The sequence below is a fragment of the Gymnoscopelus microlampas genome (assembly GCF_963454915.1).
Source record: "Gymnoscopelus microlampas genome assembly, chromosome: 15".
Taxonomy (NCBI): domain Eukaryota; kingdom Metazoa; phylum Chordata; class Actinopteri; order Myctophiformes; family Myctophidae; genus Gymnoscopelus; species Gymnoscopelus microlampas.
The window spans coordinates 45,399,737-45,419,072 of NC_139952.1; the positions used below are offsets into that span (position 1 = coordinate 45,399,737).

Sequence of the window (19,336 nt, forward strand, 5' to 3'; positions counted from 1 at the left end):
CAGCGGGACGGGAACGAAAACATACTCTCCACCATGCCTTCGGCCTGGCGGAGACAATAAATTATTAATATAAAAAAAAGGCAGCCACAAACACATTTTAGCTGACATGCGGTTTTCTGATTGGACTATCTGGAACAAAGATAGGACTTTGTATTTGTAACCACAAGAATGTTATCTTTTTATACAGATGTGCATGTGTGTGTATAATTTAATGATCACATCTTCCAAACCAACGACCTGTCTCTTGGATCCAGTCCCAACTAAATTGCTTAAAGAGGCCCTGACCCCGGTTGGTGCACCCCTACTCGATATGATCAATATGTCTCTGGTGACGGGCTACGTACCACAGTCCTTTAAGGTAGCTGTCATCAAACCCCTCCTCAAGAAGCCTACTCTCGACTCAGGCATTTTGGCTAACTATAGACCTATATCGAACCTCCCATTTCTCTCTAAAATCCTTGAGAAAGCAGTCGCCAAGCAGTTATGTGATTTTTTACATAACAACAAGCTATTTGAAGCTTTTCAGTCAGGATTCAGAGCACACCATAGCACTGAGACGGCATTGGTGAAGGTCACAAATGACCTCCTGATTGCATCCGATAATAACCTTCTCTCTGTACTGGTTCTGTTGGACCTCAGTGCTGCATTTGATACTATTGATCACCATATTTTGTTGCAGAGACTTGAGCATCTGGTTGGCATTAAGGGTGCTGCATTGAACTGGTTTGAGTCCTATCTGTCTGACAGATTTCAATTTGTAAACGTTAACGATACACCTTCACTACGCGAAAAGGTTAAATACGGAGTCCCACAAGGCTCTGTACTTGGACCAATACTATTCACTCTATATATGCTTCCCTTAGGTGAGATAATTAGGAAACACTCTATAAATTTCCATTGCTATGCAGATGATACACAATTATATCTATCAATGAAGCCAGATGAAACAGATCAACTGGCTAAACTTCAAGCATGTCTTATAGACATCAAGAGTTGGATGACCCGTAATTACCTACTCCTCAACTCGGACAAAACTGAAGTTATTGTACTCGGCCCTAAGCACCTCAGAGATAAATTAATCGATGAGAATTTTACCCTAGATGGTATTACCTTGACCTCCAGGGCCACTGTAAAGAATCTGGGAGTCACGTTTGACCAAGACATGTCCTTTCAGTCCCACATAAAACAAATTTCAAGAAATGCCTTTTTTCACCTGCGTAATATTGCAAAAGTTAGGCACATTCTGTCCCAAAATGATGCAGAAAAACTTGTCCACGCATTTGTTACTTCTAGGCTGGACTATTGCAACGCCTTACTATCAGGCTGCCCAAGTAAGTCCCTAAATAGCCTGCAGCTTGTCCAGAATGCCGCTGCGCGCATACTGACAGGAACCAGAAGAAGAGATCATATCACTCCTTCATTGGCCTCTTTGCACTGGCTCCCGGTTAAATACAGAATAGAGTTTAAAGTTCTCCTCCTCACATACAAGGCTCTCAATGGACAGGCACCAGTATATCTCAAAGAACTCATCGAGCCCCGTAAACCAGCCAGAACACCACTGCGTCCACAGTATGAAAACATGCTTACGGTTCCAGTAAACCCCCAAAAAACTAGAACAGGAGGTAGAGCATTTAAGTTTCAAGCACCTCAGCTGTGGAACCTTCTCCCAGTCTCAGTCCGTAAAGCAGACACACTCTGTATATTTAAAACTAGACTAAAAACCTTTCTCTATGATAAAGCCTATAGCCGAAGTGTATAGACTCAGTCCCCCTATAGTCATCCTCTCTCCCCCACCTTCCCCTTTCTCCTCTCTCCCCTCGTCCTCTCTCTTCCCGTCCTCCCTTTGGTTGTGTGGGTTTGTGTCCCATTGGTACAATCGTAATTAACCCTGTACGGATTCACGCTCTAGTAAGGCCTGCCACTAATTCTACAACCGGGGACTCGTTCCCCGGAGTTTCTTCTACCACCCACGTCGCAGGTCCATGGACTATTACTATGGACCCCCAGCTGCGGCTCAAGACTGTGACTGCGGACCGGGCCTGGGCCTCTCCATGGAGTCTATGGACTGTTACTACGGACCCCCAGCTGCGGCTCAAGACTGTGACTGCGGACCGGACCGGGCCTCTCTCCATGGAGCACGACCTGGACACGACCGTGGACTTCTACTACACTACACTATACCGCATATTATATTATCTTAAACATTTTTATATTATTCCATTATATACTGCATACACACTATTGCTGTACTATATTATACTATCATATGCTAGTATCTTACACTATTATATTTGCTATTATTGTTATTGTTACTGCTTGCACTGTATCTCTTTCTGTCTCTCCTCTGTCTCTCCCTTTCTCTCTCTCTTCTTTCCCCCAACACGGTCGAGGCAGAAGGCCCCCGCCCTAGAGCCTAGGGTCTGCCCGACGTTTCTTCCTGTTGAATTAAGAGGGAGTTTTTCGTTGCCACTGTCGCAAAATTGCTTGCTCAGGGTGGGATGTTGGGTCTCTTCTCTACATGTAAAGTGTCTTGAGACAACTTGTTGTGATTTGACACTTTAATAAAATTGAATTGAATTGAATTGTATACGAGTATAAATGACTGTGTGTGTGTGTACCATCGGAGAGCTGCTCCGGGTGGTCCGGGCTGCTGTCTTTGATGCTGTGTTTGAACGGAGAGTCCGAGAAGTGGTCCCGGGACCCCCGGGGGCTGGAGGAGAGCAGGGGAGTGTTGAGGAGCGACGTCTTGTTGTCCAGCGCCATGCGCCCGCCGTCCACCGAGTCCGACCGCCCGTCCATCCCGCTGCCACCCTAGAAGAGATAAATACATGATATTAACAACCCTTTAAGACCTGGAACGCATCCGTGTCATTTTTAGATTTCTTTGGCTATTCAAAAATAGCAGATATGCAAGCTCATGGCGCGGCACCGAGTGCCGCGCCATGAGCTTGTAGATCTGCTATTTTTGAATATATATATGTACAAATCTTTGAATATATATATTTTTAAACAAACGTTTTTAACTCAAATCTTTGCTTCTAGGGGATTTTTTAAATTATGTTGCTATAATATCAGTGGTTCTCAAACTTTTTTCATGTCAAGGACCACCCAAAATGTTGTTCCAGGGACCCCCAGAAGCAATGATTTGAGTTAAAAATGTTCGCTTTAAAGAACTATATATATTCAAAGATTTGCACACATTTTCACGATTTTTCAAAAATAGCCAAAGTGTAAAATAATGTTTTTTTTTAGCTCAAATCTAAAAATGACACAGATGCGTCTTCAGGTCTTAACAATAATGACATCTTAACACATTGACTGCCTGAGATGAAAACATTGTTTTATATTCCCATCATGCCAGCGTTTATATTACCTTAGAGGGACGATCTTTTTTGAATAGCCGTGGAAGCCACGTTGAAAACAAAGAGTGTCCGTGGGGTTTTGGAGGGTCCCGTCTATCCACTGGAACAATAACATTTCTACCGCGACCGGCCATTTTGGAGCTATTGCCTGGCTGGTTTTCATCAACAAAAAAAAGAAGAATCTGAGCTAGAAGTGTTTTTCTACACATCCGTTGGAGTGGACGGAAGTGACTTGGGAGTAAGTGATGCATTTGAAAGAACGCATATCTGCGTTCTTGGCAGGTAATGTGTTAACACATTGCCTGCCATTGACGAAGACCTACGTAATTTCAAATGCAGCCGTTGACCGCCATTGACGTAGATTTCTGTTGTGGAAAATTTCACAAGAGGGAGTCGCTCTAACGCAACTTAGGAATGATCGCTCGACTCTGATAGAAGGAATGGACGGAAAAAAAGTCACTTCCGTCCGTTCGCTCCTATGTTAGGATTTGTAGAAAAACACATCAAGTGGATTTCTTCATTTTTTTGTGTGAAAACGAGCCATATTCAACGGGCGATAGCAACAAAATGGCCGATCGTGGTTACAACATTTCTGTTCCGGTGGATACAGGAGACCATCCCCTACCCCCCCAGAAGGTTATGATAGTTTTAGATTTTCAATATACTTTAGTTTTAGTTAGTCTTGACAATTATTTTTCTAATTCAGTTAGTTTTAGTTTAGTTTTTAGAGCGGGTTTGCTAGTTTTGATTAAGTTTCTATTTTTGTGAGAACGCTTAGTTTTAGTTTAGTTTGAATTATTTTAGTGTTAGTTTTAGTCTTAAGTCATACTTTGGGTTATTTGTCAGGAGCAGGATTCAAAGGATGGACAGAGGATATGGCCATCCTTGGTGGTCCTTGGCATGGAGACTTTTGTTTGAGAAAGCCCTGTGCTATTATAGGATGCATTGTGGTAGCAGTGGTGAAACAACAACAACACCCCAGGCTTAAAGACCAAGTCCTTGCATGCTGCAAGTAACCTTTTCAAAACCACTAAACCAACATGACAATCAGTGGCTTATTTTACCACCAAGCTGACACACTTTTAGCCCCTTCTCTGAACAAAACTCTGACCTTTAAACAACACTACGGCGACACGCTGTGAAAGCCACCAAACACTGACGCAATGTCCAGGAAAAGTGTATGCAGCTAAACACACAGTCTGTGTGCAGTAGTACTGTAGCATGACGTCGTCTCTGTCGAGTGGAAACCTCATATGTCCAAAACTTTTTTTTTAACCCATTGTTTCACCCAGTGCCAATTGCCTAGGCATGTAATCCTGGGCGCTACTCTCCCTCTGCCAGCCTGGGGAGAGCCCCGAACTGAGCTCATGCTTCCTTCAATGCATGAGGAAGCATGCATTGAGGAGCTGCATCTTATCACCTGACAGGGGGGAGTTTCCCCGGTACGACGTAGCGCGTGGAAGAACACGTTATTCCAACCAGTTCCTTTCCCCTCCATCAGGCGCCCTGGCTGAGTTAAGAGGTTTTGTTCATCATTGATCATCAAGAACAGCTGAATGGACCAGCTAACCCCTTTGGTGGAGTTAGCTGGTTTAGCAGACAGTTTGAGGATCCAATGGAGTTAGCTGGTTTTGTCAGAAGCGCTTTTTAATATTTTTCATTGGTTCAATATTTTTGAACCAATGAAAAATGGAGTAAGCTATTGTGTGGCGTTAGTGCTGGGAGTTGAGACCAGCCTGTCTCTGTTTATGTTTACCAGCTAGCGCCATTCTCTCATTGGCAACTTGATGAGTCTGGTGTGGTGTGATTGGCCGGTTGATGACGTGTGTGTGTCTGTCTGCGTGTGTGTATGAAGAGAGGGGGGATTAGCTTGATTTCAGGCTCACCTCGGGTAGGAAAATGTCAGCAAAATGTCAACACCTCCAAACCCCTGTGTCAGGGGCCATCGTGCCGTGCCTTAATAAGGTTCCATCAGGGAACTTAAGTAAGAGCCAACTTAACCCATTGAGACCTGAAGCCGATTCTACATGTCTCCTAAATCCCAACAGTTTTCTGAAAAACGTATGTTTCTATATCAGTGGTGCTCAATCTTTTTCATGTCAAGGACCCCCAAAATTATATGTATTTGTCCGTGGACCCCCATCAAAATATGTTGTTCCAGGGACCCCCCAGAAGCAAAGATGTGAGTTAAAATGTTCGCTTTAAAAATATATATATTCAAAGATTTGCACACATTTTCACGAATTTTCAAAAATAGCAGATCTACAAGCTCGTAGCGCGGCACTCGGTGCCGCGCTATGAGCTTGTATATCTGCTATTTTTGAATGGCCCAAGGTGTAAAATAATGCTTTTTAGCTCAAATCTAAAAATGACACAGTTCCAGGTCTCAATGGGTTAATAAGGTTCCATCAGGGAACTTAAGTAAGAGCCAACTTAAGTGGTTCTTTGTACACTAACTCCATGTCATAAATTTGCTCTGAACGAGCCCGAAGGAAAAAAACGCGCTGACAAGTACATGAGTTCCACGCGCTCGCTCAGCTCACTGCCTCCCTGTATCTGTGTCGGGCGATAAAACGGCCCCGGTTCTTGATTTGAGGCCCCGGGGTTTGCGAACGGTTGTTTACAGACACACGCGTGTTCTTGTGTTGTACATTTCTCAGTTCCCACGCCATGGAGGGTTCGGCGGGATAGATCCGGTGTCTGAGTGACATAACTAAAGGCTTGTGTGTGTGTGTGTGTGTGTGTGTGTGTGTGTGTGTGTGTGTGTGTGTGTGTGTGTGTGTTGCACGGCTGGCATTTGTAAAGCCCCCGGAGAAGCCACTTGACATTTTAACCTCCTACTAGCTGCCATCGCCTGAGACCGTAAAAACATGACGGGATCCGTTGCCTTGTGCGATATAAATCAGTCGACCAACTCACCTCAGCTATCTCTGCTATCCATCTGACAAGCCAGGAAAGCTACCGGACACCCGGCTTGGCAAGTGGTGTAAAATAACGCTGCAGCGTATTAAAAATAAACCAAATATTATAGCGATAATGAGCGGACAACCTGCACTTAACCCTTCACGGGTGCAAACTGCCAGTCGTCGTAATTAAAACCAAGCTGGCTAAAGAACGCAGGAGCAGCTGTTAGAAAGCATTAAAGGGCCGTTTCACTTAGTTTGCATGCCGGTGTCGCGTGTGCCGAAAATAGCCGATCGACAAGCTCACAACGCGTCGCGGCGTGACGCGTTGGGAGTTTGTAGATCTGCTATTTTTCGGTCAGTGACGCGGCGCACAACCAAGTATAACTCAGGCCCCTCCCCTTACCTCCTCTCCTTCCCGCCGCCTGATTGGCTCGTTCATGTCCTCTTGGCTGCGGACGCTGAAGTTCTGGATGGCCTCCGTGACTCCTTTCAGAGAGCTGTAGATGTCCTCCGAGTTCATGTTCTCTGTGTCGTAGTCGAACGCACTGGAAACACACCAAACAACACCGTTACGTTAACCATCATGTTCTAAACCATTGGTTCTCAAAGTGGGGTCCGGGGACCCCTAGGGCTACTTGAGGGAGTTCCAGGGTGTCCCCAGCTAAATGATAGATTAGGCACCATATGGACCCTTATTGGTCTGTAACTCTGAGAGTGTACAAATGGAACCAAATGGACCCTAACGGGTCCATTTGGTTCCATTTGTACACTCTCAGAGTTACATTGACATAGATTTTACAATATAAATTGCGGTCCAAGTGATAGAAATGCCATTAAACGGGGGTCCGTAGCCCTAATGCATGTCAAACTGGGGGGTCCTTGAAATTCAAATGGTTGAGAATCACTGCTAGAGCCGTAAAAAAAAAAAAACTCCTCTTATGGGGGTCCCTGGCATATCTTTTGAAATGGGGGTCCGCGGGCTAATAAGTGTCAATTTGGGGGTCCTTGACATGAAAAAGTTTGAGAACCACTGTTCTAAACAACACCGTTACGTTAACCATCACGTTCTAAACAACAGTACAACAGTATGTCACGAGGAAAAGCCTGAGAGAATATCTGTTTTCATTAGGACAGATTTAAAATAGCTTCATACTTAAGCAGTATTACATGAGAGGGTGTGCGTTACCGTGATTATTGGCACGACAGTGATGCGGTCTGGAACGAGGCCGAGTTCCGCAAGCATCACGGTGCCAATAAGTGCCAATAATCACGGTAAAGACACCCTTCAGTGTAATATTGTGGGGATATTGTGGGGCATTTCGCTCTCAAAATAACAACCGTTCTGCGACTGTTATGTCTGTTATCCTGGAAATACACGGGGTCTGACAGAGACAGAGTCCCTGTTTTCTCAGCCAGTGCAGACCCAACATAGAGATGGCTGTGTGCTCTAGACAACTTTCCCCAAAATGAACACATAGAGAAACAAAACTTAACCGTTAGCTCAATCTCATTGTAACTAAGATATTAGATAGAAAATGTGAGGAGCTTCACAGGCAAGATGTAAGGCATACATGGGCAACTGGCGGCCCCGGGGACCACATGCGGCCCCCGCCTTCACTTAATGCGGCCCGCAGGTTAATATCTCATGATATATTATTGATTTCAGCTGTTACAATTCCAAACATGCAAACACGACCCGCTTTAATTACTTCAGTCTATCTATACTAGTAGCTTAATGACTAATGTTAACATTCTATCGTCTTTTTTATGTCCAATGTATTTGTATTTAAGTTCACAAAGTTAACATAAGTATAACTAAATGCATTTGAAATTAAATAAAACATTTACTTTTCAGGATTCCAATTCAAAAATAGCACAAAAATAAATCTCGATTCCAATAAAAAAAGTAGCAAAAATAGTAGATCTACAAGCTCAAAACGCGTCGCACTGCGACGCGTTTTGAGCTTGTACAGTAGATCTGCTATTTTTGCTACTTTTGTGTGACGTAGAATGTCGAAAAAAGTTAAAATACGGAAAGAATATACTGTATGCAATGTGGCCCTCTGGAGAGAGTGTGGAAATATAGTGGCCCTCTCCATCATCAAAGTTGCATCACCGCTGATGTAAGGCATGCGGAGGAACATGCTATTCCTCTGGGTTAGGAGCCCTAGTGTCCGTCCTGTAGGAGTCTCTACTGCAGTACCCTGTCCGTCCTGTAGGAGTCTCTACTGCAGTACCCTGTCCGTCCTGTAGGAGTCTCTACTGCAGTGACAGAGATCAGCCTCTCCCTCCTGGCTTCCTTCCCACTAACACGCTAACAAGGCTGATTGTGTTCATTGGAGTGCTCAGCCTAGCTGGCTAAAGCCGCTTGGCTAAAGCCCTGTGTGTGTGTGTGTGTGTGTGTGTGTGTGTGTGTGTGTGTGTGTGTGTGTGTGTGTGTGTGTGTGACTGTGTGTGCGTTACCTTGGTGAGGGGGTGTTCTGGGAGGTGTTGGTGGGGGAGGTGAGCGGGCTGGACCAGCTGGCTGGTGAGCGGGGTGTGTGGCGTGTCAGAGGGCTGCCCATTGGTGCCTGAAAACAAAGGAAACAACATACAGTCAACATCATCTCTCTCTCTCTCTCTCTCTCTCTCTGTCGTTTGGGTTGGGTGATTTCTCTCCGCTCCCCCAGGTACGGAGCCGAGGGCCTATCCTTTTATCACCCCGGGGGGGCGGTGGGGGTTCACCTCGGATGTATTTCCCGGCACACCTTCAGCAGCCACGTCACCGTATGGTCATCCACAGACAGCAGGCCATGCATCCCATTGGGAGCCCCATACATACACATCGGGCATTCCAGCATGACATGGTCTGCTGTCTGTTCCTCAGCGCCACACACTCACAGGTCGCTCTAGGAGTCGAGCCCCGTCTGTGCATGGATGAGCGGAAACGCCCGACGCCGGTCCGGAGGCGATTAACCCATTGAGACCTGAAGCCGATTCTACATGTCTCCTAAATCTCAACAGTTTTCTTAAAAACGTATGTTTCTATATCAGTGGTGCTCAATCTTTTTCATGTCAAGGACCCCCAAAATTATATGTATTTGGCCGCAGACCCCCATGAAAATATTTTGTTCCAGGGACCCCCCAGAAGCAAAGATTTGAGTTAAAAATGTTCGCTTTAAAAATATATATATTCAAAGATTTGCACACATTTTCACGATTTTTCAAAAATAGCAGATCTACAAGCTCATAGCGCGGCACTCGGTGCCGCGCTATGAGCTTGTATATCTGCTATTTTTGAATAGCCAAAAGTGTAAAATAATGCTTTTTAGCTGAAATCTAAAAAATGTCACAGTTCCAGGTCTTAATGGGTTAAGCCTCACCCATGCCAGTCTAGGCAGGTCCCCTGACCAGTGTTGGTGCCAAGTTTGGTATGGATCGGAGCAACGGTGCGCCTCGCAGATCCGCCCACCCACCCACTAAGCAATTTTAATATAGGATGGACATGAAGCATCAGCTGATGGTGAAAAAGTACACATTTTCCCTATGGGGATTTTGAATAGAAAAATCACACCCAGTGTGAAGTGGGCGGTGTGTGGTCATCACAACATGACTCACTTTAAAAAAAGGATAAATGACTTTTTTTAAAGTCCATACTGCTATTCATAGGGCTGCACATGTGTCATGTGTTTCGCTAGCGAATCACAGTCCTGAATTTGCAAAGTCAGCCAATCACATTACAGTTAGTGGTGATGACACTAGCTGTAATGTGATTGGCTGACTTTGCAAAAGTATCGATTTGCATTAACAATGGAAGGGTTAGGGGTATACAAATCTTTTGGTCGGTGTCCAAAACTCACTTATAGGGGGCGGCTACACGGCCCAAAAAAATACATCCATGACCCAGGGGTAGCGGAAGTGACGTCAGGACTTCGGTACTCTATATCTTCCCCAGTAATAGGTTACCCGATCGGATCTGTTATTTTCACCAAATGTTCTCCCCCAGAATAGGGATAGGGTTCTTGTGGTTAACATGCCTGAGTGCCATTACCTGGATTATTCTACCTTGTGTGTGATTGTGTGTGCACAGGAGGATGTTGCGTGTTGTTGTGGTGACCTCCTGACCTGTGCTGCGTTGCCGGTGTTCCTCAGGTGGTTCTGTAGCAGCTTGGTGGCTCCGTCCTGGAAGGTCTTGGGCAGTGCTGCCAGCAGCATGGTGAACTCAGGGGTGTTGAGCTGGAACAGGGCGATCAGCACAGACTGGGCCGCCTGCATGGAAGGAATATTACATTAGACTACAAGACTTCCATCCATCCATCTTCAACCGCTTATCCAGAGTCGGGTCCTGGGGATAACAGTTTCAGTTGTATCTGAGGTCGTACCTTCCTGACGTCCGAGCTCTTCTCCGCGGTCCAGGTGATGATGCGCGAGACGGCCAGGCGAGTCTCGCTGGAGTTGACGAAGTCTGGAGCGTCCATCTGCAGCGTCAGTGTCTCTATGTACTTCAGGATGGCAACCTTCACCTGAGGACAGACGCCACGCACACACACACACACACACACACACACACACACACACACACACACACACACACACACACACACACACACACACACACACACACACACACACACGCACACACACACACAAACACACACACACGCACAGAAACACACACACACACACACACACACACAGAAACACACACGCACACACACACGCACATATTTGCAATAGGCCGTTAGAGAAATGTATCTGAAACACTGTGATAGTCGCTCTGCACACCCACATATACACATAGGAAATGCATGGACAACGGGAGTGGGGGGGGGGGGACTGCAGTCAACATGAATGGGTAGAGGAGATGAACAGCGCCATCTGTAGGTTCTCTGTAGGAATGACTGCGGATGGTTCCCTGTGTAGAGGAAAAATGGACATGTGAGAGAGTGGGGTGGGGGGGGTGATGGTAGGGGGTGGGGTGGGTGGGGTCGTGGGGTCAGAGTGCACATGTGTGAACATGCCGTTCCACTGTCAGCAACACAAATGAACCCGAAACGAAGAACCAATGGCAAACAGCGAGGAAATGACGGTGACGCTAAAGCGAGCGACGGGCAACACACCACCAAAAACAACAACAAACACAACCAGAAAAAAAACTCCAACAAACGACAGATGTCGTTTATCTCCTCCTCCACCTCCTCCTCATTCCACCTCTCCTACCCCCCCCCCCCCCCCCAACTAACTAACAACTAACACATAAAAAATAAAAATGAAATAAACAAAGAAGAAAAAAAAAGAAACTTGCGCGCAACGCGAAATTTGCTCCCCCCCGGAGCGCTCCACTAAACCTACCTGACAGGACTGGTTCCAGGCTGCGACCTGCTCGTCCAGAGAGCAGGCGTGGCGCCGCACTCTGGGGGGGAACAAGTTTAGCCCGGACCCTGACCTGCCGCGCCCTCGCCCGCAACACCCGCTCCTCCTCCCAGGCTTCACACAGAGGAGAGAGAGAGGAGAATGCACCGTGTCGAGAGAGAGAGAGAGAGAGAGAGGGGGAGAAAGGGAGAGAAAGAGGGAGGGTAAGACAAAGAGAGGGAGTTGTGCATCGTTAGGAGGAGAACGAGGGGAGGAGACAGAGGATGGATGTATGTTGTTGCATCGTTAGTTAAAGGAGGAGAAAAGGAGTGCGGGCGTGGCATCGTTATGGCGAGGAGGAGGAGGGAGGTGGGCATTGTTAGAAGGAGAACCAGGTAGGAGGTGTGCATCGTCAGGAGGAGAAAGTAGAGGCGGGTTTGCATCGTTAAAAAGGAGACCGTGGAGGGAGGTGTGCTGTGCATCGCTTGGAGGAGTAAAGAAGGGAGGTGTGCATCGTTAGGAGTAAAGGAGGGAGTGTGTATCGTTAGGAGGAGTAAAGGAGGGAGTGTGCATCGTTAGGAGAACAAGGAAGGAGGTGTGTATCATCGTTAAGGAGGAGAAAGGAGGGAGGTGTGTATCGTTAGAACGAGGAGGGAGGTAGGTGTACAGTACATTGAGGGAGGTGCACATTGAGGGAGGTGAGGGTAGGACTGCAGCACAAAGCCAGCCCAGGCATCGTCAGCTCTTGTCCAATCACAGCCCAGGCACCGTCAGCTGTTGTCCAATCACAGCTCAAGACGTGCGTGTGCGAGGGGGGGGGGGGGTGCCAACACAGGCAGGCATGAGGTCATATCAGTTCAACAGTTACCATGGCTACCAAGTCTCTGCAATTTCCCAGCCCTCTGTCCATCTTTCCCTCCCCCTCCTCAACCCTCCGGAAAACACACACAATATAAATCAATCAGTATTCCATCACAGTCACACACACAAAGAATCAATCAGTATTCCAACACACACACACACACACACACACACACACGTTGATTTTCCATCAACATGAGCCTAGTTGTAGTTCTGGGCCGGTGCTAGTGCCGTTTCACAGTTGATTCAACCTGCCAACCTTGTCAGAACCCGCTCTGCTTTTCCCACGGGGCTAAAGAGCCACAAGTTTATCAATTATTGGTGTGCAGACACTGGTTATTATCAATGATATTACTCTACAGCTGAACTGGAGCCTGGTTAAATCCAATGCCAATCCCCCCCATGTGTATAGTCCTTGCCACTGCTGACCCCTAGTGGTTGGTCTTGGGGTGACGGTGTAAACGACCACTTTTCTCCTCTGATACATACAGACTTGACACAGGCTTCTTTTCACCTGACAGTCAGTGAGGAGTTTATACCAGGAGGGCATAATACGCATGCGGAGGAACACGCTGTCAATCCCAGTTCCACTCAGAGCTGAACAGACACCCTGACCCACCTGTAGGACCAGGGTGATGCAACTTTGATGATGTAGAGAGGGCCACTATATTTCCACACTCACTCCAGAGGGCCACATTGCATATGCTGTTGGGCCATTCTATGTCACACAAAAGTAGCAAAAATAGCCGATCTACAAGCTCAAAACGCGTTTTGAGCTTGTAGATCTGCTATTTTTGCTACTTTTGAATTGGAATTCAGATTTTTTTTTGCTCTCTTTTCATTGGAATCCTGAAAAATAACAGTATTTGATTTCAAATGCATTTAGTTATACTTAACCTTTATGAATTTAAATCCAAAATTAGCCGATCTACAAGCTCAAAACGCGGCTATTTTTGCTATACTTTTAAATTGGAATTCAGATTTTTTTGTTTGCTATTTTTGCTATTTTTAAATTGGAATCCTGAAAAGTAAAATTTGTATTTAATTTCAAATGCATTTAGTTTTACTTATGTTAACTTTATGAACTACAAACACAAATACATTGGACATAAAAAAGACAATAGAATTTTAATACTAGTCATTAAGCTACTAATATAGACTGACGGGCCGCCAGTTGCCCATGTATGCTGTAGGACCACCAGGGTGGAGACGATCCCGCGGGTGCCTCCTTGCCCCGGGCACCTATAGGAGAAATGGCGAGCACCCACCCCATGCGGCCGTCACGCAGGGGACAGATTTACATTACAGTAGCTGGCCCATTGGTAAATACATTGGTAAATGGTGCATTTATAGACCAATTATTTGTTTACTAACATTGAGACTTGATGCACAGGTGATTGTTTCACGCAATCAATTCTCAACCTGTTGTTTCGGGGTGCGCTGGTTTCAGCACACCCCAACCCCCTCTTGTGTGTTGGCTAGTGAGGCGCGTCCTAGCGAGACCTGACAGAATGGGTTTCATTAAGAGCACACTGGTTGCACGCATACTGGTTCTTATCAGTGTGACGTCGTCTGTTAAGGGGTCTATATAGCGCTTTTATCCAAAGCGCTATATTGGCTCAGACAACCTGTCCAGTCATTGGTGGGGCGGCGCGCGCCCATAGCCATGCTCTTCACAATAACCCCGCCCCCCCCCCTCCCCTCAGCCCCGGCGGTACGAACTTATTGGTTCTAGACCCATGGTTCTCAAAGTGGGGTCCGGGGACCCCCAGGGGTCCTTGAGTGGGTTCCAGGGGGTACCCAGATAAATGTTGGATAGTTAGTAACCAAATGGACCCTTATGTTGCTGTAACTCTGAGAGTGTACAAATGGAACCAAATGGACCCGGGTCCATTTGGTTCCATTTGTACACTCTCAGAGTTATGGTGGTCCGTGGTCTAATGCAGGGGTTCCCAAAGTGGGGTCCGGGGACCCCCAGGGCCCTACATACATCAGCTATTTTCCAAAAATCTTGATATTCTTTGAAAATGTTTGAATTTTTTTTTTTACATTTTTAACACCACATCTGGAACTCTTTTCAGATGGGGGTCCGCGACCAAATCCGCATTCATTTAGGGGTTAACTTGACCTGAACCAGTTTGAGAACCACTGTAATCTAGACTAGCAAAGATTTTTGTGCGGCTCTGGAACCCAGTTCTCTGAGCTCAGAGCTGGTTCTTTTTGCTAAAGAAGTGGTATGATATTAGGCCACCACCAGCTCAGAACCGGACCCCTCTAAAATGGGTTAGCAGAAAAGGGGACGTATACGGTATGAGGGACCATTTACCTTTAGGTTGGGGGTCTGTGTTTGGTCGACGGTGAACCTCATGAGGATGGTGAACTGCAGGTCGTTGGGGAAAGACTCGCTGTGTGAGAGAGAGAGAGAGAGAGAGAGAGAGAGAGAGAGAGAGAGAGAGAGAGAGAGAGAGAGAGAGAGAGAGAGAGAGAGAGAGAGAGAGAGAGATTTGACATTGTGAAATCTGCAAAAGTATTGTTGGGACAAAGCGCATGAAAACAAAAACAGTGTTTAAGAGTCATTACATCTTTTTGTAGGGCCAACCAGGGAGTTACATCTGCACTGGGAACCCCCCCCCTCGGTAGGGCTGTCACCATTACAAATTTAAGTTGACACTCAAATCCTTGCGATTAACGATGTAATTGTGTGTTTGGGATTGAACATTATTGGAACATTATGAAGCCTTTTAGGCTTCATAATCAAAGCTTGCACAGGGAAGATATGTAAAAAAAAAACAGCAAATCTACAAGTCTTACAACGCGTCGACGCTTTGTAAGACTTGTAGATCTGCTATTTCTTTTTTTTTGAAAATGTGTGAAAATCTTTCAACATGGAGACGATTATGCAAAAAATAATTGCGTTCAAATAATCGCAATTAGACGATTATGTAATAATTGTGACAGGCCTACCACTCAGGCTTTTTGCATTGGGTTTGGGTTAAATTAACGTACACTATATACTAGTAATAATTAACATAACAAAACAATGAAGAATATACATTAGGTTCAGGGTCTTGTCTTGGACAGGTCATTTAGCACAGTGGTTCTCAACCAGTGGTCCGGGGACCGCCAGTGGTCCTTGAGGGGGTTCCAAGGCGGTCCCCAGCTGAATGATGGAGAGTTGGTAACCAAATGGACCCTTATATTATAGATCTTTAACTCTTGAGAGAGTAAAATTAAACTATATTACGGGTCCATTTGGTTTCATTTTACGCTCTCAAGAGTTAAATTGTTGTTAAACATCTGCAGTACTTAATTTACAAGAAGTAACACAATTAGAGGATGTAGAAGAATTGTTATTTTGATCAACGTTTTCCTGTTATCTCTCCTATGGTACCAACATCAATACAGCATGGATGGAATTGTGGACAAAATCTTATCCAACAATAACAAAATATTCTAAGTCTTGGGTCTGAGAGTCTAAATCTCCTCAAACGGTGGTTTCGTGGCTCAAATGCAAATAATAGACCTTGGAAAAAGGTTGAAAACCACTTTGTTTTGGTTCCGCCCGTTAGCATTTAAATGCTAAATCGAGTAGAACTACTAGTTTAGTCTCGCCAGTCGCTACGAGTTGGAATAAAGGATACCAAACCAACTATTTCTATAAGATAAACTACACCTCATCATGGGTTTTATTGGGTAGGCCCTAGAATTATGAATGATGCCCTAGATCGCGGGGAATTATTTTTGGGTGATACCGGCACCCCGTGGGTTCCGGTTCCGGACGCCTGATGACGACACGCTCCCGACCGGATCATCAGAAACACCTAAAATGGTTATGGTGGATCCCAGAGGCTATACTGACCGCGTGACGTCCAGAGCTCTCTGGACCTTGGCCTGCACGGAGCCCAGCAGGTCGGCGCCCATCTTCTTCAGCAGCTGTGTGAGCAGCACGAACAGCCAGTCCTGGAGGTCCTCCTTATGCACCAGCACGAAGTCCACCAGCGTCTCTAGGAACATGCTGAACACCTGTGTGTGCAGTGAGGCGTGGCAAAAATTATCTCTTATTTCTGGCAGTCAAAATAGTTATTTACAATTTTTTTATATGACTTTATTTCAGTCAATTAGCCCAAAATCAGTCAATTTAAACCAGGGTCTTCAACGTTTTCAGGCCAAGGACCCCCTAGCTGTGAGAGAGATGAAGCAGGGACCCCCTACTCTATATTGTATAAAATTGTGTTTCAGATTGAACTTTTTTTTGTTTACTTGGTCTGCTCTTTTTTCCCCTCTACACCAAACACCTCTTTGCCAAAAAATAGCCGATCTACAAGCTCACAGTGAGCTTATAGATCTGCTATTTTTGGCTAAAGTTCTCCTCAGAATAGGGATGCTATAGGGTTCAAGTGGTTAAGGTAAAAAAAAAAAATCATATCACACAAAGATTTGGCGGACCCCCTGTAGTAACTCTGAGGACCCCCTGTTGAAGACCCCTGGTTTAAACGGTAAACCATTGACAGGTCCCATCCCTAATACATATATGCATAAACAGTGAAGTATATTCTGTCGTCGGGCAGAAACCTCATATCTCCCATGTTTTTAATTCTTATGTTTTTCTGTAAATGAACGCCCTACTTCATCAAACAAAGAGTGCCACACAGTGAAAACAGCCGATGTACAAGCTCACAGCACGCTTGTACATCGGCTATTTTCACTACTTTATAATGTGTGTTTTTTTTTAATAATTAACACATTGACTGCCAGTCACGTAGATCTACGCGAACCTATTTAAAGCCGCCACGTGCCAGTCGCAAAGTGGTGCTTTTTCTTCGAAAAAAAAAGTTCACATTTGCACTTTTTTCAATTTTCGATACGGCACATTTCATTGTAACACCACCGGAAACGGAATTATTCGGGATCCGGTTTTGCCGATCCCGTCGGCCCTCGTTCTAATGACGAAACTGAAACGCCATTTTCTCTTTGTAGTTTCTCTCCTCGCTGATCACTGTTTAACATAAACCGTTCTAACTACAACATGGCGGCTCCGTTTGACACGTGGTTTTCACTGGTCGACGCAGACACGTCTCCGCGATGTTTACAAGCAGTTTAGAGCTCAATCTTAAGGATTTTAACGAGGTCTACGGCGACATGAAAAAAACAAAAAAAACAACAATAAAACGTTGGCACTGGTAAGTACATTATGACATTAACCTCTGGCATGGAATGTGTTAAAAAGGCACGGTCTTGGACATACAAGGTTTCTACCCGACAGCTGTGTATAGGACGCTGTAGAGGAGGAGTTAGGCCATAACAGTATTAGTTGTAGTCGTGCGGTTATTTAACTCTTTCTGTGTCGTCCCAGTGATTCCTTCATGCTCCAAACACCAAATAAATAAAATTAATCATTAGTAAAACCAAGATGACACCAACCGATCGTTAGCCAATGACAACACACACGGCAATGACTGTGTGTACATGCACACCCCTTAGACCCCATCACTGGGAATGATCAGGTTAGCACACCCGTTAAGACCCCATCACTGGGAATGATCAGGTTAGCACACCCGTTAGACCCCATCACTGGGAATGATCAGGTTAGCACACCCGTTAGACCCCATCACTGGGAATGATCAGGTTAGCACACCCGTTAGACCCCATCACTGGGAATGATCAGGTTAGCACACCCGTTAGACCCCATCACTGGGAATGATCAGGTTAGCACACCCGTTAGACCCCATCACTGGGAATGATCAGGTTAGCACACCCGTTAGACCCCATCGCTGGGAATGATCAGGTTAGCAGTATAGAGGAGAAGATTTTCAACCTAAACCTCACTGTGCTGATGTGATGTGACATCATTAATCGAGGTTATGATGATTAAATGATTACTGTGCATGTAAACACACTGAGAAAGCAAGAGGCACCAATCAGGACACGTTATTTAAAAAAAGAAAAATAAGCTGTCTTTGTATGCTGATTGGGTAAGAGTCTGACCTGTGTCCTAGACAACCGGTTGGCAGGTGAGTGACATCATGATGACATCATCACCCGGGCAGGTTAGTGAGTGAGTGTTATTGTTTATGTCGCCCAATGGGATTAATGTGACAGATCCACAGCCAATCACAAGACACTATTATTAATGTGATAGATCCACAGCCAATCACAAGACACTTTATTACTCAAATGAAGCTGAATGGTGTCGTTCAAAACTTACTCTCTACAGAGAGAACCGCAGAGCGAGGCATGATGGAGGGGAGAGAGAGAGAGAGATGACAGTTAGCGTTCTGATACACACACACACACACACATACTCGCCCATAGTTTTGAGCGGAAACATACAGACAGACTTGCATGTGCGTGCACACACACACACACACACACGCACAAACACACACATGCTTGCCCGTAGTTTGAGCGGATGCATACAGACGCACGCATGCATGCACACGCGCACACACACACACACACACACACACACACACACACACACACACACACACACACATTAACTCACACTTTCTATCTTATCCAGTTTACCAAGGGCTGCACGATTGTGGCTCAAATGGTAATCCCAATCACGAATCACGATGCAACTACATTAATCCGGGCGTCCCTAATTTGGGCATGTCATTATAGGGCGAGAACATTTTGAGAATCTTTTCAAAAACAGCTGATCTATATGCTCACAACACGTTGCATCGCAGCGCCTCGTGAGCTTATAGATTGGCTACTTCCAGCGTGCGGCACCGACAAATGACGGAGCATCATTTTGCCATGACAGCTGACCAAATAAGGAGTGCAATTGCCAAACATGAAATCACGATTTTTCCATTATTCTTAATTAATTGTGCAGCCCTAAAATCCAGTCTGAAAAGTACAACCTTT

The 19,336-nt window shown here is 45.5% G+C and overlaps 1 protein-coding gene across 7 annotated transcripts in view; it reads right to left on the bottom strand.

Annotated features, from left to right (window-relative positions):
• clasp2 (cytoplasmic linker associated protein 2) overlaps positions 1-19,336 on the bottom strand; it is a 151,808-nt gene that overhangs the window by 7,014 nt on the left and 125,458 nt on the right. For all 7 annotated transcript variants that reach the window (XM_084080579.1, XM_084080581.1, XM_084080578.1 and 4 more), the window contains 7 exons: positions 16,320-16,483; positions 14,787-14,865; positions 10,630-10,770; positions 10,373-10,516; positions 8,732-8,838; positions 6,672-6,813; positions 2,619-2,811 (listed from right to left, as the gene is read on the bottom strand). In XM_084080579.1, the coding sequence (XP_083936705.1) occupies positions 2,619-2,811; positions 6,672-6,813; positions 8,732-8,838; positions 10,373-10,516; positions 10,630-10,770; positions 14,787-14,865; positions 16,320-16,483 (970 nt within the window). The remainder of the gene's footprint in view (positions 1-2,618; positions 2,812-6,671; positions 6,814-8,731; positions 8,839-10,372; positions 10,517-10,629; positions 10,771-14,786; positions 14,866-16,319; positions 16,484-19,336) is intronic.